Source organism: Molossus molossus, unplaced genomic scaffold (genome assembly GCF_014108415.1).
Source record: "Molossus molossus isolate mMolMol1 unplaced genomic scaffold, mMolMol1.p scaffold_m16_p_11, whole genome shotgun sequence".
In the NCBI taxonomy this organism is placed as follows: domain Eukaryota; kingdom Metazoa; phylum Chordata; class Mammalia; order Chiroptera; family Molossidae; genus Molossus; species Molossus molossus.
The window spans coordinates 85,336,505-85,361,266 of NW_023425346.1; the positions used below are offsets into that span (position 1 = coordinate 85,336,505).

At 39.5% G+C, this 24,762-nt stretch overlaps 1 protein-coding gene across 4 annotated transcripts in view; it reads right to left on the reverse strand.

Annotated features, from left to right (window-relative positions):
• The window catches only part of ERBB4 (erb-b2 receptor tyrosine kinase 4), a 1,035,274-nt gene that overhangs the window by 136,182 nt on the left and 874,330 nt on the right, over positions 1-24,762 (reverse strand). For all 4 annotated transcript variants that reach the window (XM_036253758.1, XM_036253760.1, XM_036253761.1 and 1 more), the window contains exon 20: positions 21,477-21,662. In XM_036253758.1, the coding sequence (XP_036109651.1) occupies positions 21,477-21,662 (186 nt within the window). The remainder of the gene's footprint in view (positions 1-21,476; positions 21,663-24,762) is intronic.

Here is a 24,762-nt window from a genome sequence, read left to right on the forward strand (position 1 = left end):
CATTTGAAAGACTAAGTGACTCAGGGTATCTCTTTACTTGTCTGATGCTTCGGCGACATCCTAATATGTCTCCTCCAACCTTTTGGTGTGAAGATAATCCTCCCTAAGACAGTAGGCAGAAATAAGAGGTGCTTTGTTTATTTCCTCCTTTTTTTTTTTTGAAATGTTCTCTTTATCATGTCTTAATGTTTCTCAAGCAATGAACAATTCTTTCTTATGCTATGAACGTAACTTTTAAAAATCCTTCCTATTGCTTGTTGCATTCTACATAGCCTCAAATCATTCTGCACTATGGTTTTGTGACATTGTTATATTCAAGTTTGTGCTAGGGTTTATTACTTATCCTTGATTTTGTAAGCTGTTTTCTTGGTGCACATTCTTGATATAGCTATCAGTAATGCAACATGCCTGTTATATCCCAGTGTAGTAAGTCTTGATGCTGCTGCTGATATCAAAGGTATTGCTTTGTGTAAACAGTTCAAGCTCATTTTGCTTATTATCCATTCTCTAAGTATTATTACAAATATGCTTGCAACCATAAATATTGTCGCTGACCCACCTGCATATATGTATGTGTATGTACAGATTTTTTCCACTATACACTCATTTTGATACCACCTGCTCTGCAGTAACACTTTACAAGCTGGTATCTACCCTTTAAGCAACCGTCTGGTGGGAGAGACTGTGCAAATCATTACAATGCAATGGAATATATTATAAATGTTTTCAGTTATAAGACGGCACCGAGGAGGGGAGCAAATGACTGGTGGACGGAGAGGGAGCTGGGTAACATTGAGAAGGAGGATGGCATTTGAGCTGAGTTTTGAGTCATCACCAGAGTTAAGAGAGAATTTTCCCCCAAAAAAGATATTAAGCAAAGAAAATTGCAAGAGGTCAGACTATTTCAGGGAGGTTAAGATAAGAATTGGAAAATTACCTCTGGATTTGCTCACTGATTTTTTTTCTAAAACAGCAATTTCATTGTCTAGGTAGAGAAGTAAGAAGGAGTTTTTATTATTTTGCTTTGCTTTGTCTTTCCACTGCTGAATTATTGAGACATGAGAAATTGCATATCATTAGTGTTATGGTATAGTTAGCCTTGAATCCTGAATATATTTCATCAAAGTATTTTATATATAATATTTTATATAAATTATATAATTTCATCTTATATAATTATATGTACATATATAAGTTCTGATATTATTGATTAGTTTCTGGAAAAAGAGGTCAATTTTCTCTTTTACTTTGTAATTATGTATAAAAAACTTACACTTGCATTGTCCTTTTTGTGGAGAATGAGTAGGTGTAACGTGCTATTTCTCTAAATCCTCTATGATAGGAATCTCCAGTCAAATATATTTTTCTGGATTTTCAAAAGATATATGCTATTTCCTCACCAAGACCCTGGAGTTCTGAGAAACCACAAAAGAAAAAAAAAAAAAAACAACAACTCTGTTCTTAGATTCCATCTACACAGTTTGTTCATTTCCAAAGTCCTTCTTCCTTTTCAAAATAGAATTATAAGAATTAATTAAACTGCCTCTTGTGTTTCCATGGACTATCTTTTTAAAAAATTTATCTTTATTGTTGAAAATATTACAGCTATCCTTACTTCTTCCCCCATTGACCCCCTGCCCCTGCTCCCGCACCCCCCACCAGGCCTTCAGCCCGCTATTGTCTGTGTCCACTGGTTATGCATGTACACATGTAACTTCTTTGGTTTGTACCTTCCCGGCCCCCATCCCTCTGAGGTTCCCTCAGTCCGTCCCTTCTTCCGAGTCTCTGGTTATCTTTTAATTTCTTATTCACCACTTCAAAGTTCAAGTCCTGGGATATAGCTCTGTTATTTTAAAAACATTGTTTGTTTCACCAGAACATGCAGCTAAATGTAGGTGGAGTGGTTTCTACTATTCCCAGTAAGACAGCCCGCCACTGAGTGTTCTTGTCAGATGGTGCTGCCGCCTCCCCTTCTTCGGAAAGGGTTAGGTAGTTACCAAAGCTTAATCTTGTGTAAGAAGCCTTTGAAATTCATTATGTGAATTGTTTTATTTCTCTATGGCATAGAAGATCTTCAAGCCTTTAGCTGGTGGAATAAGTATTGATGCTTACAGCTGTTACAATTCCCAACGACGAGTGTTTTCTTTACTAGTTTGCTTTAATAGTTAAATATATCATTTCATCAGTATTATCGTTTACGAAGCTCATCAAGTTCTCACTACGTATGAGGCATCATTAAACTCTGACTATCCAGCAAGCATTGGAATAAGCTGAGTATTTGCATTTGTTCACACTGACATTGAGTGATGTTAGCGCTCATAACAGCTAGAGCAGGTAAGCACTTGTATTATTACCATTTCCAAATGAGGACCCTGAGTTTTAGAAAGATGAACTGGACCAAAGCCAAAGACGCGGTATATGGTGGAGGGAAGGTTCACATTTTAATAGTTATATTGATCCTACTGATGCCCTTACAATAATCTGGTTATTGTTTAACAGGAAAGGAGTAAAGAAGAGACCAGCAGTTGAACACACAGGTCTGTTCCCCACTAATCGACGAGGGAAGTTCAGACACATGCCCAGTAAGGTCTGAGTGATGGGGGGAGGTGCCCACCTGTCTGCCACCTTGGGAGGGAGTCAGTGGCCAGAACAGGGGTGGCCACTGCAAGTGCTCAAGGCCTGAATATTTAACCCCAGACAAAGGAAGGCCTCTCTCTCGACACTTGCCCTGCCTGTCCTCTCGGGACTCCTGTTGCAGGGGGTGCGCTCATGACCATGTGGGCTCCACAGAGTGGACTAATGGATGGAAACAAGACTGATGCTGCCCTGGACCCAGTTTGTCATGGAGTGGACACTGGATGCTGGCCCTGTTTCTAGCTCTACTGAATCCACTGCTGCATGTCTTCTAGGACTGGGTTAAGGGTCCTGGGATGTTACAGCCCCAGAAATATAACTCCATGCCAATAAAGACCATAAACTCTCCCCAGAAGGTTGTGAAAATGCTTATTTCAGTGGTACCCAAAGAACCTTATGCCCACGAGTGTCCAGGGAATCTGGCCCACTCATCCCTCTGGTAAATTACTTAGATTCTTTTGACTTTGTGGATTTCTTCTTGGACTATTTCTTTCCTTCTGCTGAGAAACTCTTCATCCTCTTTAATAAACTGGAGCACAGAGAGCATTCCTCAAGCCCTTTCCTTGCATCTCTGGAAGGCTGGTCAGCTTCCATTTAGGGCACACCTCACTGATGTGTGCCTGAGGCGGAAAGACAAACATAGCTCATGGCCTGCAGGATGCCAGCCTGCTCGGGCATTAGAATGAAGCAGTCTTGTGTGGTTTCCCCTGGATATCCTTTCTCCAAGACAGCGCAGGAGAACTCTCTGTTTGCTGTGGGCACCTGGCCGTAGGACTGTGGAATGAAAGGGAGAGAAAAAGGAACTGGGATCCTGACTTCACCCCGGTCTGTCCACCCCCCACTGCCTTCCCCGTTAGTCCGGCTGCATCCGTGCAGCTGAGTCACAGGACTTGCTGAGGCTCTTTCCTATGGTCCCGTCATACTTCTGAGCCTCAGGGGACAGACGCTGGCGAGAAGTTTTGTGCTATTGGCGTTACTGTACTTGTAAATAAATATTTAATATGATAAGTGAGCCAAGGCCAGAGGGTTGTCAGGTGAATAAACTCTGAATGGGATGTTTCTATCAGAGAGGGAGAGAAAGAGGAGTAAAGAGAGAGAGAGAGAGACATTATCATGCCAAGGGATGCAGCTTACCAAGAAGACCAAATGAAAACTGTGTGTGGGAAGGAAAGGCCAGATCAGTTTGTCAGAGCCTTTTAATTTGGGAGTCTGCTAAACTCTGAGAGGTAAGCTAGCCTATTTGCCATTTATTTTCGGTATAGTTGTTACCAGGTATTTACTAAACACAGTCATCATCCATGACCAAGTAATAGTGGGAGCTCCTTGTCCTCCTGCTCTTTTTTAAAAATATGTTTTTATTGATTTTTTTTAGAGAGAGAGAGGAAGGGAGAGAGAGAGATAAAAACATTGATGTGAGAGCGAAACATCAATCAGCCGCCTCCTGCCCATCCCCTCCTGGGGATCGAGCTCACAACCCGGCCATGTGCCCTGACCAGGAACTGAACTGGGGCCCTCAATCCATGATGCTCAATCCACTGAGCCACACTGGCCGGACTGTTGTCCTGCTCTTATTCCCTTTGCTGAGATTATCATTTGTCTCCATGCAAACTGCCCAGGAGCCTCCTACGGGCGCTCTGCCTCCCTGTATTTAGATGTTCGCAGAGTGGGCCGCTGGCAAAAAATAAACTAGTAAAACGTCGTAGATGCCAACATCTCAGGAGTCACTGTCCCCAGACATCTCTGTGGATTTCGACTAGCACCTTTAATCTGCTTTCATCATTTCAAACTTTATGCCGAATTTGAAGCCAGCCCTTAGGCCAGGCAGTGACTCCTGTGTCGCTTCACTGGATCAGGACCTGCGTAAGAAGCCTTCATGATTCCGCACCTTCTTCCACGGCCGTGCTCCTGCTAAGATACATAGAGCGGGTCGTAAAATGACGCCGTTGCATTTAACATGGCGTGTGACAACACTGCTCAGATGCCATGGGGATGTCGCCGCTGTTTACAGCACTTAGTCTGCAGTGAAACTGGTTTCGTTATGTGTCGTTCCACTTAGAGGTTCAGAAGCCACTGGCGATGCTAAGTGGGGACTTATTGTATAACTTTAATAAAATAGCATCTGCTGCATTTATACACCAGCGAAAACAGGAGGCAAGTTAGAGGTTGTCTTAAAAATTTGTATGTTAAATTTTATTCCACCCACTTTAGGGAATTGGGAATATTATTTGATAGCTTTGACTAAGAGTCAAAGGTAGTAAAACTTCTTCTGCCTAGTTTTCCCCTCATTACAGTACTTAAATACAGATTCCCCTTTACTTACACAAGAATGTGCTTTCAAGTCCTTAAAATGATAAATGACCAGAATTCTCTCAGGAGTGATTCCTCTTAAGTCCTGAAATCACAATTCTTTGAGAATATAAATGTAGCTAATTTACCTGCCTTATCTGATCCAAAGTAGGGGTTTTTAAATTTGTTCAGTCCCAACAGGGAAGAGTATATCCAGGTAGTAAATTCAGGTTAATACCTTTATTTAGAGAGGTAGAGTAATAAGCTGTCAGAATAAGGAATGCTTATTTTTACTGCCTGTGTAGTATGTGTTGTGGGGATAGAAAAATTGAGAACTATCCACATAGAAATTTCTGTTGACAAGAAATTCAATTAAGTTTTAATGGGGTTGTTTTACTGATAAAACTCCTGATCCTCATAGTTCATTCAATGTTTTAACCATTTATAAATTTCTTATCGGTGTTTCTTAGACTTACCAGTAGGGGGGAAAATACACTACCTCCAACATCTGTAGCTTTGAGAATATTATTTCTGTGGGTTGCATTTCCAGTCTTTGTTTGTTATTCTCCCTTGCTGCAATTCAATTTCTTTTAGATCCATATGGTGCCAAGTTCTTGAAAGCTCATTGTAGGAATATTAAAAATCTCAATCTCAACATCAAATTAGCCCTCAAATCATAAGGAAATAAATCCATGTGGGCTCACAAAATTTCCCCTCGGGCCTTGAGATTCTAGTTATTTGTTTCTTTGTTTCTTATGAGGAACAAATTGTTTTTAATGTTGCATTTTAAAGAGGACTTAAAATATGTAGCTGTCCCCCAAAGTATTTGACTTTAGTGGCATTTTTAAAAAACAACCATAACTTGGAAAATCTTAGTATTTGAGCGATGATAATAAAAATTGCTTTGGGCTGAAACTCTGTATTCTGCATCACAGTCCACAGGAAAATTTTACAGCTAAGAAATCAGCCTGGAAAATATGGGTTTATAATGAAAATGTTGACAGACTCTAGCAGACACTGCTGTAATATCTTGAATCTGATTTAGAAGAAGTTTTCAATAATGTTTTTCCAAGCCAGTCTTTTGGGAAATGCAAGTTTAAAGAAAAAAAGTTTCCCACTCCTGCAATGATTGATGGAAATGTAAGGAATTTGTGGCCAGACACCTCAGGGCACCTGCGGATAAGATCACAGGGACGGTAACGAGCGAGCAAGCAAGGAGACACGGCTGTCCTCCAGGTTGGGGCTAGTCACCCATTTACGGTTTCATGGCAAAGGGACATGTTGACATAAGTAGCTCATAAGTGTTGTGTGAATGATGCTGGTATATTCTCAGGTAAAGGTTGTAATGGAACAAACTACAGGTCATTTAGCTATGTTTTAATAAAAAGTTTATGGGAGGATGATAAGAGTAGCTGCGGCTAAGATGGTGATTCTAGAACTAATCAAGTCATTACATTTAAATATATATATATAACGTCTGCTCTCCTATATGCTTCACAAAATTATGGCTTATGGCTCAACGTACCTGGCCCAGGTAAACTTTTATACTTTAAATTGTACTGGTTATGATAAGAAATATAAGGTATAGTGGCCATAGTTGTTTAACTAAGTGGGAAAACTAGTTAGGCACGTTACCCAGAGATTGCTGCCTGTGTCTCAGACAGAGATGCACAGCACATGGTCCCAACCATGAGCGGAGATACCCGGGTGCAGCTAGCAGCAGCCTGCCTGTGGGGATCGCTTACTAGTAGCTCTGCGGTTCTGGACGGATTACGTAACCTCCCTCTCAGTGTTTCTCTGAAAAGTGGGAATACTGGGATCAATAATCAGAGTGATATCAACAATAGCTAATGTTATTAAGTGTGAGCATATACCTGGCATTGTGCAAGGTACTTAACATATATTAACTCATTTAAATATATAACAATATATATCTTTTATAGTTTATTGTAAGCATTAAAAGGGGTATTGCATGTAAAGCCCCTAGCCTCGTGACAAGCATAACCTCAATGCAAGAATTAGTTGATTTTATTACTACGGGACGGATCTTGTTTCATGAACACTTAGGTTAAAGACACATAAAGGTCATTACTTTCTATTATTGTTACTGCCATAAACTGTCATTGCTGAGCTATACAAAACCAAACTATTACAAAACAACCCATTCCACAAAAGCTTTGACCAGCACCAGTTAAGACTGGTTATACACCAGGGACTGGGAAGAGGTCACAAAATTCTGTCTACCCCATCACGATGAGCCATTGGCAGCACACACCTATCTGGCTCAAGGATTACCATGAACTTCTACTCTGTGGCAGAAACTGAGACAGTTCAGGCTGATGTTCTGACTTGATGTGCCGAAGCTTTAAATAAATAACCATTTAAAATGTTAAAGCATACTACATTCAACTAGACTCAAACTTTTTAAAATTATATATATATATTTTTTCTTTTTTCCCCACAAACTAAGTACCAGCACTGGATTAAGAACACTACTGATACCACAGAAGTTAGTCTAACCTTATTAGCAATATTTTATGGAATTCTTTAACCTCCTGTAGAAATTAGCTCAAAAACATTATTTTATTTAGCACTTAATGCATTCTTGGTGAAACCTTCATTAATTCTATCTCGTGTTAGCAGAATAACTTTGGCAATTTTTCATACATAGCAGAAATAATATCAAAATACGATCATTCATTTTGTTTTAAAAACAAATTTATTTTAATTTTAAAGTTCAACTCAGTCTGACATCTGATCTACAAGAGACTTCATAATAAAATCCTTGACTTAAACCTTATATGCTGCAGATTCTCATAGAGCAACCCCACCAGTAACCTGTATTCATGCTAATGTGCTGCTTGGGGACATGGTCATCGGAGTCCCTCGGTCCAGTCCTTGCCGGTGGAAGTGTACTAGCGGCGGGTGATGTAGTACCGTAATTATCCAATTAGCCTTGTCAAGGGTTAGGAGCACTGAGAATAGAAGGAGCCTGAAGCTTAAAATGGGTCCACCTGATAGATGACTGTCATTAAGCTCATCCTTTGTGCACTCTGTGATGGAGTAGATACTGCGCTCAGGTTCAGGATTCGTAATGAAGGATAAAATCTCTGACCCGTAGCCACTCCTGTTCACATGCTCAGAACCACTCAGCTCCCCTTCCTTTCCAGAAATACACACATATTCTGTCTTCATTATTCACCTAATTCCTCCTTTCTGGCTCCATGCCCTCCTGGGTTTGACGGGGCCATGTCTGTTCCGCAGCAGTGACTTTCTAAACCACTTTTCTATGATAACTGGAAGGTGCAGGGTAGATGTGTAGATGTTCCCACGAAGTAATTTAAGAGGATGTGGTTCTACATTTGCACTTTTGCGGCCTCTGATGTCACTAACTACGCACAGCCAAGGTCCTCTTCTTCATGCCCTGATCTAGGATATTTTTGTGCAAATCTATGTAAGATAGCCCATGAAATAAGACTGTCAGACTAACTAATGCTAGAATAAAACTTTGTGTTCAGAATTGTACATACCCATTGTAATGTTCGAAACACATAAGTTCAGATATTAAAAAATAGGTCATTATTACAAATATTGACCACAGTACAACCCGAGTACAATTAACAATAAAAAACTAGGAGTTGAGTGTGACTATGAAGGGATGGCATGAGGTCATAAAAACTTCTATATCTGGATTGTGGTGGTAGTTACATGAATCAACATGTGATAAAATTGCATAGAACTACACGCACGCGCGCGTGCGTACACATGAGTTTATGTTCTTGATGAACAATATCGTCTTCAAATGTACAACTGATTATTTATGCAATGTATTGAATATCTATAACAACGAAGGTTCTATATATGCACCTATATATTACAAACAAACACACAAAAACCGAATGCCAAGAAGTAAACCTAGAATATTTGAAAATTACTAGCTCATCTGAAATATTTTGTGGACTTAACAAAACCACAGAGATGTTTCTTTTTGGACTTACACCTGTACCGATGTCCAATTCCTGGGTACAATATCCTACTACATTTATTCAAGATGTCATCAGTAGAGAAATTGAGTGAAGAACAAGGAAGCCTTTCTTTAAATTTGTTGTAACTTCTTGTGAATCTACAATTATTTCAACACCGAAAGGCTGTAAAAAGAGCTATCTGGAGAATGAACTGAGAACACGTAGGTGGAAGGAAATCTGGTTTGTCTTCAGTCCCATTGAGGTTTGTCTGTTTCCAGTCACCCCCCTTGACCTCCTCATCCTTTGTTTCTCCTCCGGATAGCAAAATGCAGGTCCTATCTGCCTAAGTTACTGTAAACATTTTAAATCTGTGGGAAAATGACACTGTATGCATATATCTGCAAGATCATGCACGTATCTCACACATTTCTAAGAAGAAATATTGTAACATCCCTCTACCACCACAGTTTTAGAAACAAAGCCACAGGGAGGCATAAACTAGATGTGCCAGTCTTACTGCCCTGGTTTGGCATTTCAGAAAACCACTGTGTTCCTAAAACCTGCTACAATACCAAGCTTCCCACAGTCGTGACTAATAGGTGTACTTGTGAGCACTTTACACACCAAAAGTAAAAATTTGTCCATTCAGATAGGATAGTTTTTACTTTCCTGTCAAAAAAAAAGTACATTAAAAGTGCCAGCTAAAGCCTACATTTACAGCGAAGAAATTAAGCTCTCTACTTTCTGAAAGTGTATGATAGGTGAACAAAAACTTTTGCCTCTGTAGAGTAACTTCCAGGCTGATTTAGAGTTGCTCAGCACACCAAACAAATTCACAGGCAAAGCAAAGCAAGGGGGAAGCTTGCTATTTTATAGGTTAGACAAGAAGCAAACAACGTGATTTCTTCTCTAGGTGAGAGACCTTCATATTTCATGCAAACCCCAGGAAATAATGAAGGCTTCAGTGTAATTCTGGGACCTAGACACTAGAAACTGCCTCACTAAACTTTATTTTCATCTGGTGCAATTGAGATTCTCTTTTATCCTTTACTACCCTGTATGTATTGCTCTCCTTTAAGGCAACGAGAATTTGGCACGTAATTGAAAAGCATGAGGTTGCTTCGGGGATGGGATAAACACCATTCCAATACAGCCAGGTGCTTTGTCACCAATTTGGGAGGACGTAATGTTATTGGACATTATGATATAAAGATGGAGAGGGAAAACCATTGGTGGAAAAGTGATATTAACAAAAACACACATTGAAATGTAAACAAAAAACACCAAAGTACTAAAATAAGCTAGCTGCCTAACACTTAACATTCTATAATGGAAACAGTTCAATAGATCATTTAAAAATTATCACAAGACATATAGGCTGATTCTTTCTAATACTGAAGTAATCTTCTCATCAAAATTATAGACTAGGGACCCACAAATCTTGTGGAGCTGGGGTAAGGGATGCTGGTGGTCAGTCAGTAGACCTAGGCTGGGGCACCTGGGTGCCAGGGCCCTATATGAATTCAGGTCCTGGCTTTGACACTGAGAAGCAATGTGGTCTTGAGTGGACTCTGTCACCCATTTAGCCTTCAGTTTCCTGACCTTCAACCCTGGTACATCAGGGGGTCTCAAGCTGGTGTCTACGAGGACCCAGGGAACTCTCAGGTTCCATGAAGTCCTCTCGACACTTCTGCTGCGCTTCTGGTTTAGTTTCATTTGTTTAGATTTTCACGTAAGATTTTGCTTAACAAAACAATTGCATGCTTCAGATTTTTTATTAAATCGTAGAACTAGATGATCTTCTGGGGTTCTTCACTGTGCCAAAATTTTAACAAGTTCTGATTTTTTTTTTCCCCCTGAAAGATTCAACACGCCACAGAGGAACTTTTCTGGACGGGGTCCTTTCCATATAATTTGTCTATTGCTTTTATTTTCTTATTATACACAGCAAAACATTTTATTAAGATATCAATTTGTGTTTTGTGCTTGCTTCTTCAGAGTCAATAGGATAATCTGTGTGTTTCGCTCTGAGTTCTCTATTGATAAGGGTTTTTTTGTGTTGTTTTCTTTTCTTGGGCTGTAAGACCTAAAACTATAATTCCAAGGCACAAGCTTCATTTGGGTTTTGTCTGAGGAACTGACTTATTTCCATGTAGCAGCAGAGGTGCGGGTGGAACACAGAAGAGGCTGAACTCAACAACATGAAGAAAAAGGTTACGTTCTCCAGACTAGAGAAGGCAGGGGGATCACTGACTCCGCAGGGGTCTGGGGGGGGGGGGCACCGTCCTGTTCTCATTCTGTACCCCCAGAGGTTCCGGTCTCTCGTGGTGGGTGTGCGGGTGGGTGTACAAGCCCTGAGGGAGGAACCACAGGAGGCAGAGTTCGTGGGAATGTGTCCAGCTTAGTGGAAGGAGGAGGAGGGTTATGTGAATCAGAGCCCAGTTACACCAGTCATCCCAGCCAGCTCCGCCCAGATCAGCCGATCGCCAGACAGTCCCCTAACATGCGAGTGAGCATAGCCAAGATCCTGGGCCCTCGGCGGATCAGGCCTCGTGAGCAACAAACTCATGTTCTACGCCACAAAGAGAGGGTGACAAGTTGGAAGCGTAGTGATTGCCTGCCCCTGACAGATTGCAGGGCTCTGCTCCGTGGGGCTGGGCGGAAGCTCCCTTCTCTACCAGCTCTAAGTCAGAGAACCGGATCCTGCCCCTGCTCACAGCACCATGGGTCTTCCCATCCCCGGGGGAACCCTCCTGGGAACCTCCCAATGAACGACGGAAATGGAGTTTCGACTTTTATAGGTCAGCGCTACGTTGGAATAATTTTAATTTGGAAAAGAAGTAATGTGATATTTCTTTAATCTAGTATATCAGACCACATGTATGTCTGATTCACATGAGATAATAATGGAATATAAAAGTTAGTACAGATTAATAAAGAAATATATGTATTCCTGTTTTGTAGAAACCTTTGTCTTACTTTTCAGATCGGTATCAGTTTATTAATTAATTTAAATTTGAAAAATGCCAGTTATGTAAGCATAAGTGTTCTTATTTGGTGATGGAAAAGATGGCTCTCAAAGGTCTTGGAATGCTGATCCAGGATTCAAACCAAGATTGTATTTCCTTGGGATTCATATATTTTTCTGCTACATTATGCTATCTTTGTATAGAACTCTCATCTAAATTAATGTTGATGATAATAAATATTACATAATATATTATCATTTTACTTATATTAATATTTATTAGGCACTGAAACTTTGGTAGTAAATGTGCGTAGCTAATGCATGATCTATTTAACCCTCCCAAAAGATGGACCAGTGGAGGCTTCTGCCCATTTTATAGGTAAGGAAATCGATGCGGAGACATTGAGTAATTTGCTGAGTCATACCGATGTCAGTGCACAGTGACACGGGGACACGGTGCTTCCTTCTCAACCCTGCCCTAGCAGACTGCGGAGCAGAGCCAGTCCGTCTGCAGTGCACCAGGCCATGGTACTTGTGCTTTGTGCCTGTGTTCCCCAGGGGGAAAAAACAACCGTGAGGGCTTGATTTTCTTTCTTGAATCGTGGAGAGTAACTGCTATATCATAACTTAATATATATATTTTTTTTTAATTAATAGAGAAACAAATCTCTCTGGTTGAAAAAGACCATACATATTCTCTTTGGTATTCAAATCTCAAATATCTAATTAAGACATGAACTTAAGACTGGACAGTGATTCTGAAAAATTCACCCACCAGACTGCCTCTTGAGGAAAAAAAAAAAAATGCATCTTCATGAAATAGTCAATGACCTGTCCATTATTCTGAGTTTAGTTCTTCATTCTCAGGTTAGTCTGCAGTGTGACCCTGGGAAAGTCACTGAAGGTATTACTCTAAATATAATTTTCCTACTGAGTCAGATTTATAGCACCGAATTATCCTAAAGATATGATGACAATCCATGAGAATACATAATGCATTCAAAATTAAATAATAGCAGTAAAAATGTAAACATTAAGCAACCTTATATCCCTATCTCTCTCAAAAAGTAGTTATATGACTAGAAAAAATGATCTATTTTAATTTAAATTGTGAATGGTCATTAAATGGAATTTAGCTATCTCACTAACAGTATGGCTTCTAATTCCAATATTCCTCTTCTATTTCACCTTTATAAAATATAATAATGTCTCTGTGTCAAACATACCCAAAGCATGTGTTCTGTAAATCGGTATCCACAAACTCCTAAACATATTAAATAACATTATTATATTTTTTAATGTGATAAGGGCCAAATTTGTCTTTTTTGAGAATGTTAGTACTATTCTGCCTTTTCCCTAAACTGTCTGTTATTTTAGAATTGGGTACATTAATTTTATATGTATTATTTATTTATGTGAATATGATTGAGGTGACATATACCTCTGGTCTTGATCATATACAACTACAAAAATTTAGTATCCAGTCTATGAGTTTAATAGGCTTAAGGTACTCAGACTTGAATTTAATTTTATGTATGCAAAAGGGAATAGCTGGGTCAAATGGGGAATTACATCTCCCTGTCACTGTGTAGCTGCTGCTGGAGAAAAATGCAAAGAGGGAAGAAGGTAAGTGAAGGCTCTGCTCCTGTTACACCTTCAGGCCTTCAGGGGACTCTGCATGTGGCCAGTGGTTCTCAGCCTTCCCAGTGCTGCGACCCTTTAATACAGTTCCTCATGTAGTTGTGACCCCCAACCAAAAAATTATTTCTGTTGCTACTTCCTAACTGTAATTTTGCTACTGTTAGGTCTTAGGTGACCCCTGTGAAAGGGTCGTTCGACCCCCAAAGGGGTAGTGACCCACAGGTGGAGAACCGCTGGTATAGACGAAGAATCCATGTGTCAACACAGGGGTCCGCTCTTCTCCCAGTCACTGAGGACGGCTTTGAGTTGAGAGTTGAGAAGGGTTCTTGCCTCTTCACCCCTCCACTAACTCCCACTCTGCCACCAACAGTAAAAATAAAACTAGGTTCACAAACATCTCCCAAGGGCCCCAAAAAGTCAGGTTTCACAGTAGAATTCTCATTAGTGCCAAAAGTAGTTTGGGAACAAACACACTACAGTGTGAAATTTAAAAAGAAAGTGTAATTGCAGAAATCTGTTAAACTGGCCTGAGTCACGCTGTTCTTGAGCAATGGTGGGATCAATCTATTTGCAAAATTATGACTGCGAGTCTTTTATTTACAGGCAAAATCATTCTGGTTAAACATATTAGGTTAGTTTTCATTCTTCAAACATACAGAATGATCTTTATTTCCATTTCCTTTTGAAAGAATTTTAAGATTGGGCCAATGTATGGTTTAATCAGGCAATGAATCATCTTGACTTATACCATAGACCATTGACATATGTTTTTAGAATCATCTCTTTAACTAGTTTCAATGGGAAACTACTGAGAAAGGAAGCCGTTGGGACCGCACATCTGAATTAAACTGCAAATCAATTAGAGCTCTAGCAGGCAACCTGACAGTAAAGGAAAATAGGCCAGCAAAGCCCCGAGGAAGTTTTCAAGATTTTGAAAAATAATAGCAGCCTGTATTCAGTATTCAGGCTTTACAAATACAGTAACAACAACAGCAAAAAAAAAAAAAAATCTTCAAATAATATTTTCCTTAGAAAGGCGTCAGGAGCTTACAGCTGTGCAGTAACAGGCCGTCAACCCAATATTAACTTTTTCTAGCTTGAGATTGAAAAGCTAAAATTTTCTCTGTGCTCCTCTTCAGTTACGGACGATCTTATTAAAAAGTTACAGCTGACCTCATAACTTTACCAGGTCACTCATGGTTTCACACGTTTTGAATATTACAAATAATCCAATTTTCTAGCATGAAAATTGGAGGTCATGACAATGGCACATATAGAACAGCCTCTTAGGAAACTGTAGGAAATCAGGTGAGGATGGAAAACTCAAGTTCTTTCTTCCAAAAATCAGAACTATTTAATAGGAGATTATATCCTCCTACCCCTAGTATGGTCTAAGAACAAAATGCTTCATCTTTTATATCTGGGATTTAAAAACTGAGTGTTGTTAATCTTCACCCAAGGATATTCTTCCATTGATCTTTTAGAGAGAGTGGAAGGAAGGGAGGGAGGAAGAGAGACAGAGAGAGAGAGAGAGAGACAGAGAGACATCAATGCGAGAAAGACACATTGATTGGTTGCCTCCCACACAACCCTGATGGGACCGGGATCCAACCTGCGACCAAGGCACTAGCCCTTTACCGGAATCGAACCTGAGACCCTTCAGTCCTCAGGCCAGTGCTCTAACCACTTAGCAAACTGGCCAAGGTGAAAATTTGAGTATTTTTTTAAATGATGTTGTAACTATGTGTCTTTCCTAATTGATTTCATCTCAGGTATTATCCAAAGTAACACACATGTATATGTCTACTATATGCTGAACAGTATTTTTAGCAGATTACAAATATTATCTTATTCTCATAATTACTTTATAAAGTTAGTACTAATAGTGTCCCCATTTGTAGGGGGCACAGAGAGATTAACTAACGTGTCTAAGACCACACAGCTGGTAAGTGGTGGAGGTGGGATTTGAGCCTATTTGGTCTAGTTCTAGAGTCCATTTAACAGAAACTTGTGCCAAACCATACATTTTAAATTCTTAATTTGTAGTGTCACTCATTATCAGTCTTTATACTACATAATAATTCACAGAATGGTTGTGAGCTTCTTCTATTATCATATTTTATTTAAAAAATCACAGATTGAAAAAATTCCCATATGCATGAATATCTAGTACTTTTTCCTTAAAATGAAGTGCTGTTGGAGGAGAGTGAGTGTCTTCAAGCCCCAGCGGCTGTGTGTGTGTGTGTGTGTGTGTGTGTGTGTGTGTGTAGAAGAAGCAGTACAGAATGCCTTAGGGACCTGGCTCAGGTACCAGCGTGTGTGTGTGTGTGTGTGTGTGTGTGTGTGTGTAGAGGAAGCAGTGCAGAATGCCTTAGGGATCTGGCTCAGGTACCAGCATGTGTGTGTGTGTGTGTGTGTGTGTGTGTGTGTGTGTGTGTAGAGGAAGCAGTGCAGAATGCCTTAGGGACCTGGCTCAGGTACCAGCATGTGTGTGTGTGTGTGTGTGTGTGTGTGTGTAGAGGAAGCAGTGCAGAATGCCTTACGACCCGGCTCAGGTACCAGTTACCCAGGACAGAATCCGGGCACCTCTGTTCTTTAGGACTTCGCTTCCCCTGCGCGCATCTGGGAAGTGGGAGAACGGCAGCGGCACTGCCTATAACTAGTCCCATTAACTGTAGTCACACAGGACGCACAGGGCACCCAGCGGATGCCAGGAGCCTTAGGAAGGCTTCTCCACGTGGACCCAGTCAGCACGGGTGTTATTCACCAGGAAGCTTTTTCACGGTTGATGCAAATACGCTTTCAGAATCTGCAAAAGTGTCTTTTCAAAAAAGCTCTTTGCCCAACTTGTTAGTAACAACTGTGGAAGAAAGAATCGCCACTGTTGCCTTCCTCGGTTCACAGGGCACCTGGGAGGCCCTGGCATCCCACGCCCGGGAAATAACACGCTCGGCCCTGCTCACCAAGATACAGCAAGTTTCAAGCGACGCGCACGCAGGGAAGCCTGGCTGCCTATAAGAACAAGCACAGAAGAACTGCCGTGCTTAACTGTATTTTCTACCGCATAGCAGTGTGTAGAATAATGAACCAATGGAAGAACGGGAAAAAAAATCTTAAAATAGGGATGAAAATATTAAAAAAATTTTTTTCTTATATATAAAAACATAGATAAGTGATTCCAATGTTCACTTATTAGCGTAAATTTAATCAAGTTCTTAAATTCTCTGTGACTCACTTTCACTGTCTGTGAAACAGACGTAATGATGTTTAGTCTGATAGGTTTGTGATAAGACAAATTAATTAGTTAATAAAATATACAGTTGTCTTCACACAAAGTAAGTGCTTAATATTAGCTATTATTATTATTTCTTCTACCCATGGTTCAACTTTCCTCAGTTACATTGCAACACAAATATCGGTGGATTATTTTCCAGCCCCATCTCCTCTCCTCCCAGCTTGGTCGACCAAAAATAAAAGGGGCGGGGCGGGGGCTACACCAAAATGAACGTGGGTATCGGAGTCACGAGGCTGAGATTTCTCTTACTTCCATGAGTCTCTCTTGGTGAGAACTGAAAGCGAAGACGCCTCTAAGTTAGTGAAATAGCGATTAATAAAATACTTGTTTTCACTCAGACCATGTTATTCATACTTCATAGACATTTCTAAAACAGTTCTCTGTGTTGTGGTTTTCAGCCAGTAGCTAATAAACGAGAGTGTTTTTAAACATTCTACGATCTAGGAGTCGAGCCAGGAACCTTCCATAGGTTATTTTATTTAATCTTTGCAAATCATTATGAGGAAATGTATCTGATTTCTATTGCTGTAAATAATTTCCATCATTTTAGTGGCTTGAAATAATACGAACATGTTTTCTTACAGCCCTGGACGCCAGGACTAAGATCCACCTGGCAGGCCGGGGTTCCTTCTGGGGGTTCAAGGGCTGAACCAGTGTCCTGGCCATTGTCAGCTTCTAAAAGTAGAATAAATTCTTCAGCTTGGGGCTCTGTCCTCCGTCTTCAGACTCGGCTCTAACCCTGCTGCCGCCGGTGAATCTTCTCTCTCCCTCTGACCCTTCCACCTCCCGCCTACAAGGTTCCCTGGATTACAGTGGGCCCATCAGGATCACCCAGACAATCTCCCCATCTTCAAATCCTGATTGTAATCACATCCCCACAGTCCGTTTTCACATGTCAACAAACATTCATAGATTCTGGGGACAGTGCATAACATCTCTGGGGACAAGGGGTGCTTTTCAATCTACCACAGGTAGATACTATTCTACTTCTTTTGCAGATGGGAAAAAATATAATAATTATTAGCTCCATGTGAGAAACACAACTCAAAGAGACTGAATAACGTACTCAAACTCACAAAATTAAAAAGTGGTCATTGATAGACCGATGCAGGTCCTTCTGAAAGAAATGCTGACTTCAGACTTCACTCCACAATTCTGCACCCAAAATAGGGAGAACAGATCAAGATTCCCTCCTTAAGGGGAGATTTTAAATTTTCTTTATCACTTAAAAATATTTAATAAATATACTACTCTATATACTACTGAATATACTACTGTAAATAAGACTCAATTTTAGGTGCTGAGAGGAAACATGAGTCAGACCGGTAAGTCCCTGGCAATCCCCTATCTTCCCTTATGTTTAAATGCCTCTAGCTCCTGATTCTGTGTCTGCAGGCCTGACCAAATCCAGCTATCTAACTGACAGCTGCAGTTCCATAGTCTACAAAGGTTCTCGGTTTGCCACGTCTGGAACTGAACTTCCGATCTTTCTCCTGCAAGTAAGGCTAATCCTCAGCCCTCCCCGCCGCAGGAAGCAGCATTGCTGTGCTTCCCTCCCTGGGAGCCTGCAGCTCAGCAATGACCCAGTGCCTGGAACTTGTCTCGAAAAGATATCCTGCCCGGCGGTGTGGCTCAGCGGTTGAGCGCTGCCGGTTCGATTCCCGGTCGGGGCACATGCCCAGGTTGTGGGCCCGATCCCCAGGGGGGGCATGCAGGAGGTGGCCCATCGATGTTCTTTCTCATTAATGTTTCTATCTCTCTCCCTCTCCCTTCCTCTCTCTCTAAAATCAATAAAGAAAAAAAAATTAACAAAAATTATCCTAATTCCATTTATGTCTTACTATTTTCATGACCCCCAGACCTCTAACTGGTATCTTAATTTCCATTCTTATATTGCCTCAGTATTTTCCCTACATAAACTGGTATGCACACAAATTAGATTATGTCAACTTCATGGTAAACTACTTTAATGCCTACCTACTACATTTCAGGTATGCCTTGTTCTGCGTAGGACACTTGTGTGTCTGCTGTCCTGGAGTGTCTGGTAATACAGCCTCCGTTCACTTCGAAAAGTGTTCCATTTGGACAATAATTTACATAGTCACCATATTTATGAGTCTTTGTGTGGTCTTTTCTCTGCTTGAATTTCCTTCTCACAGCCAAAATTATTCCTTTAGACTTGGGGTCTGCCCTGGAGTTTCTCCCCATAATTATTTTTTCTTCAAAAGCTGAACCACAGTGTTTATTAGTTGTTTTGTTTGCTGAATGTCTGTTCGTGCTGTTAGGATACACAGAGGAGCAGGTCCACGCTGCTGTCGTGGACCACTAGACACTTCAGTCACCCTAGGACCTGGCACATGCTGGGTGTCCACAAATATGCATTGAAGGATTGATGACTAACTAAATTCGCCATACAGAGTTATGCAAACACACAGTATAGCATTTAAATAATAAAAGTGAGTGTAAGATACTAACGACTCTAATACAGAAGAGGAAGAATTACTTCTGTTTACACAGAGAAGTTGATTAGGGAAGTCTCCATTAAGGGAGGAAGCCCAATCAGTGTTGTTGACTGAAAAAGATTTCCAAGCAGAAGAGATGGCATTTGCAAAGGCCGTAAAGGTTTAAAATGATTATTCGGGGAACTCAAAGCAGTTACTTTTAGTCGTGTGTACAGTTGTCCACAAATGATATATTAATGTCATCTATCCCTAAGGAAAAAACCTAAATTATGAAAAACACTGCAGGAAATATAGAGAAGAGCTAAGGAATTTGAAACTTAGTTTTGTTTTCATGTATAGTGCTAGGATGATTTGAGAATTCTTATTGCATATTTAGCTCACTTTATAAATTATAGACATCCTTAGATAAGTAAGTCACTTTGTGAAGAGTTATATTTGAAACTTCATTACCATAAAGAATCCTCCCAGTTGTAAGTGTGTCATGCAATATTCACAAAATTATAATACATTGTCCATAAGAAACTATATTGAGATTTATGGTATACAAAACGAAACTGGGATTTTCCTTCAAATCATTTTTTTCGGGGGTTTTCATTTTAAGAGTTATCTTAAGTTTCTGCTTTGAGACACATATTCTTGTTCATTCTTTCACGGTTAAAAGAAACAGGTTAAGGCTACTAAAGTAACATTTTGGCATTTCTATTATACAAATGCAAAGATGACCATATCTGTAGAATTTATAGACCATCAGGTCATATTTTGATATGAGTTGAAACAGTAAATTAAAACTCATCTCAGCCCTATAAATCTAGAAGGAGAAATTTTTCAAGAACACCCTCATTATAGATAATCATAAAGGGTTTCTTGAACATGAAGAACATATATCAGAAATTGAACACTGGTGGACTGCAGGACATGAATGTTTTATTTGGCTCTCAGAGTAGTTCAAAGTTTGAGCCAAGATTTAATTTTGGAGAAGTCACATAAAACATCCAGTTTTCACCTCCCTTAGAAAAACTGAAAACTCAGAAGACTGGTGGGAAAACCAGTCTCCTACAGGAGATTAGCTGCTCTTAAGTTCACCACAGAGCCACATCCTCATCCCTGGTGCAGAGAGCCAGGCCACTTCCCTCTGCATGTCACGTGCCCGAGACCTTCTGCAGACCCGTAAAAACCCCAACCAATAAACACCAACTGCGCATCATTAAAACGTCTTAGAATCTGACCATTTGTAACACTGAGAATTGAATGTACATGCTATTTTCAAAAAATCATCTGAAAATGGAACAATGTAGACATTTGATTTCTTCCTCCTTGGATTTTGTTTGTTCACTAAACTGTGCCAAAACAAATAAAGAGCCGGATAAATCCAGGATATATCTTCAACACAAGCACATCAGGTGGTCTTAAAGCTGGTCCCCTAAGGACTAGGGACCACGGAGCCCTCTTTATACCCTTCCGCTGCTGGAGTTATGGCTTGGTTTTATGTCTTTAGATTTTCAAGTAAAATTTTACTTGACAGAACAATTTCATGACTTAATTTTTTTTTTTTAAATCATGGAACTAGTTAATCTTCTAAGGCTTTTTAATGTGCCAACATGTTAACAAGGTCGGATACTCATTTAAAAAAAAAAAGAGCCACCACCTTCACAACGCCTCTCTTCTGGATGGGGTCCTTTTTGTGGAACTTTTCTATTGCTTTCCTTTCCTTGTATATACAAAGAAAAATATTTTATTAAGATATCAATTTATGTTTTGTGCTTGCCTCTTCAGAATAAATAGAAAACTCTGTGTGTTTCTGTCTGAGTTCTCTGTCTTTGAAAAGGTTTTTAAGGGTTTTTTGTGCTGTGGGACCTAAAATTGCAATTCCAGACACAAGACTCACGGGTTTTGCTTGAGAAATTGACTTACTTCTATCTAGCAGTGGAGGTGAGGGTGGGATGTGGTCTCCCTTTCCTTATCAAACATAGGTATTTTTACTCCTAGCCAGTAAGCTATTTCTTTTATCATCTGGTCAATATAAGAACCCAAAAATATGTAAGTATATCGTGCATTAGATCTGTGGTTGGACTGCAAATACCTCCCTACAATATATCTTGTAATAGCAAATATAATATATTTGAATAGCCTAAAAAACTTGGTATGTTTTTCAATATCCAGACTGTTCTCAATCAAGGCAGTGTAAAGCAAAAAAGCCATTTCCACAGGAAGTGATGGGCACATACCTTAGCTATTTGGACACACCAGTTAAGCAGCAGCTGTGAGCCAATGTTGTCCTTGTGTTCATGGACGTACTCCAACAGGCAGCCATGGGGCATGAGCTGTGTCACCAGCTGAATGGTCGGGCTCAGACACACACCCAGCAACCGGACTAAGTGTGGATGGTCCATACTTGCCATGATCAATGCTTCCTGTTAGAAAAAATGTTACATTGTCACTTCAAAGTTCTTTACAATTGATAGTTATTTAAACTGCACTAATGGAGCTGATAAGGATTTTGAAATGTATTCTCACTCAATGAAATCAATTAAAAATGAAAATACGTTATGTTGCCATTATATTCTCAGTGATTTAGTTCAAGTAAAATTAAAAAAAAAACACAAATACTACACATTAATCAAAGTAGAAAATGTTTCAGAAGAAATGCATATAAAATTAACAGCAGTATTTTCTGTTTTGTAATGCAGACTATATTAAATGTTATTTACTGCCAGATAAGTTGAAATTAGATCCTGCTTTATACTCTGGATTTTTAACCTTTGATCTTTGGTTCATCAGTAAAATAATTTAAGCAGGTACAGTTATTTACATGTAGAATAAGGTGATCCAAACTTAAGCCACCCATTATTTATGTGGATTCAAACAGTATATACAGATACAATTTATAAATTATAAATATCAAAACTTTAACAATTATTAGCAGTATACCTATTGTGAATTTATGTGGCAGAATAAACATTTTAATAAACAATTTGCTCTTAACTTTGTCTTAGCGCAAATTTATTTTATTTTCAAAATTATAGTGACATCTTATTCATATAATTAAATTTCAGAGCAAGGTGAGACTATACAAATGTGTCTATTCCAAATTCCTAATTTCATGAAATAAGGAAACAGTTATAGATTTTTTTTAAAAATCATAATCATAAAGGCATTTTAGCTTAATGGAGATAAAATAAATTTGAGTGCATCCTAAAGTGAGTTTCTACTGAAAATTTATTTTAAATGTCTTTATTTGAATTTGAACAGATATGACCTTACACACACACACACACACACACACACAGAGGGGTGTGATACATATATTATTATCAGTTTACGTATATCAAGGTATGTTTCTTATACTATTCTTGAACAATTTCTGAAGTTTTGAAATTTTTTAAAACAAAAATCGAGGACAGAAAGCTATACTGAGCTTCTGTTAACATGGCATATTGAATACATACATCTCTTCCATTGCTCTCAATTTCACCATGCTAACAGTAAAAGAGTTCATAAAAAGCCACACACCAAAAATCCCAGAGAGGAGGAAATAAGGGAAGAATGCTAGAATAGTAAGTGGCTTATTAGTAGAAACTGGAGTTATGACTATTAACAGGCCCCATCTGTATCAACGAGGTGGAAACATTTCGGTTTTTCTTACTGTATATTTCAGTGAACATGTGAAGTAAAGCAAACCACTGTAGTTATAAGGGGAGCACAGAGAGGAATGTTGGCCAAGTTCAATTACCTATTATTCAATCTAGTATTAAGATTAATTACTTGATTAATTCACCATTTCTGAATAGAATATTAAAAGTGTAAGTCACAGGGGTCCTGTGCTGAATTGTGATATGCACACATATAAATATGCACATACACATCGACAAATAAGCAAAACATGTAATTAAATTAAATACCTAACTTAATCAAGTACCAAATTAAATATTTAATTAGACATTAAATACTAGTTACCTCATTAGCTTAAATGTATACTGATTGTATTCTCTCTATTTCTCGTCTCTAGTAGCTCTCTGTCTTTCACGTGTATAAAGGTCACCTAAGTTTATTCCAAGTGTAGCTTTCTTTTTATATATATATATATTTTTTTTCTTTATTATTGATTTTTAGAGAGAGAGGAAGGGAGAGGCAGAGAGAGAGAATCACTGATGAGAGAGAACAATGATTGGCCGCCTCCTGCATGCCCCCACTGGGGATCTGGCCCACAACCTGGGCATGTGCCCTGACCAGGAATCAAACCACTGACCTCTTGGTGCATGGGCTGATGCTCAATCACTGAGCCACACCGGCTAGGCTTCTTCTTAAAAAAAAAAATTTTTTTTCTCCTCTTTTTTTTTTTAATTGTGATTTTTTTCCATCACCTTTTATCTTCTCTATGCCATCCACTACCTCCACCCCCAAAACCACCACACTGTTGTCAATGTCCATCCATGAGTTCTCTATTGTTTCCTTTTATGGTCAATCCCTCCAGCCCCATCCCTCACTCTGTCTGCCTGCTCGATCTATGAGTCTGTCTCTATTTTGCTTGTTAGTTCAGAGTCGCTTTCTTTTTTTTATTATTATTAATTATTTATTTTTTATTTATTAATTTGTTTTTGTTACAGATGTTTCTCCTTTTTCCTCCATTGACACCCTCCTCCCTTTCCTCTACACCCCATCCCCAGCTTTGTTTTCCATGTTCATTGATCATGCATACATGCAAGTAAGTTCTATGGTTTATCTCTTCTCCCCCCAACCCCTCCTCCTCTGAGGCTTGTCAGTCTGTACCCCACCTCTATATCTCTGGGTTAATTTTGTTCAGCAGTTTGTTGAGTTCATTATGTTCCACAAATAAGTGAGATCATGTGATAGTTGTCTTTCTCTGCTTGGCTTGTTTCACTTAGCATAATACTCTCCAGGTCCCTCCATGTCATCTCAAAGGATAAGAGATCTTTCTTTATTATAGCTGCATAGTATTCCACTGTGTACATGTACCACAGCTTTTTTATCCATTCATCTACTGATGGACACTTGGGCTGTTTCCAGATCTTAGCTATTATAAATATTGCTGCTAAGAACATAGGGGTATATATATTCTTTCTGATTGGGGTTTCAGGTTTCTTAGGGTATATTCCTAGAAGTGGGATCTCTGGGTCAAATGGCAGTTCAATTTTTAACTTTTTAAGGTAACACCATAGTGTTTTACACAGTGGCTGCACCAGTCTGCATTCCCACCAGCAGCGTACTAGAGTCCCCTTTTCTCCACACCCTCCCCAACACTTGTTGTTTGATGATTTGTTGATGGTGGCCATTCTAACAGGTGTGAGGTGATACCTCATACTTGTTTTAATTTGCATCAGTCTGATGATGAGTAATGTTGAGCATTTCTTCATATGTCTCTTGGCCATTTCAGTGTAGCTTTCTTGATCCCATTCCAAGAAAACCAGGTCTAGAAGTGGATCAGGAGTCTGCATTTGTAACAAGCTTCCTAGATGAAGCCACTGCAGGAAATACAAAACTCCTAGAACATCT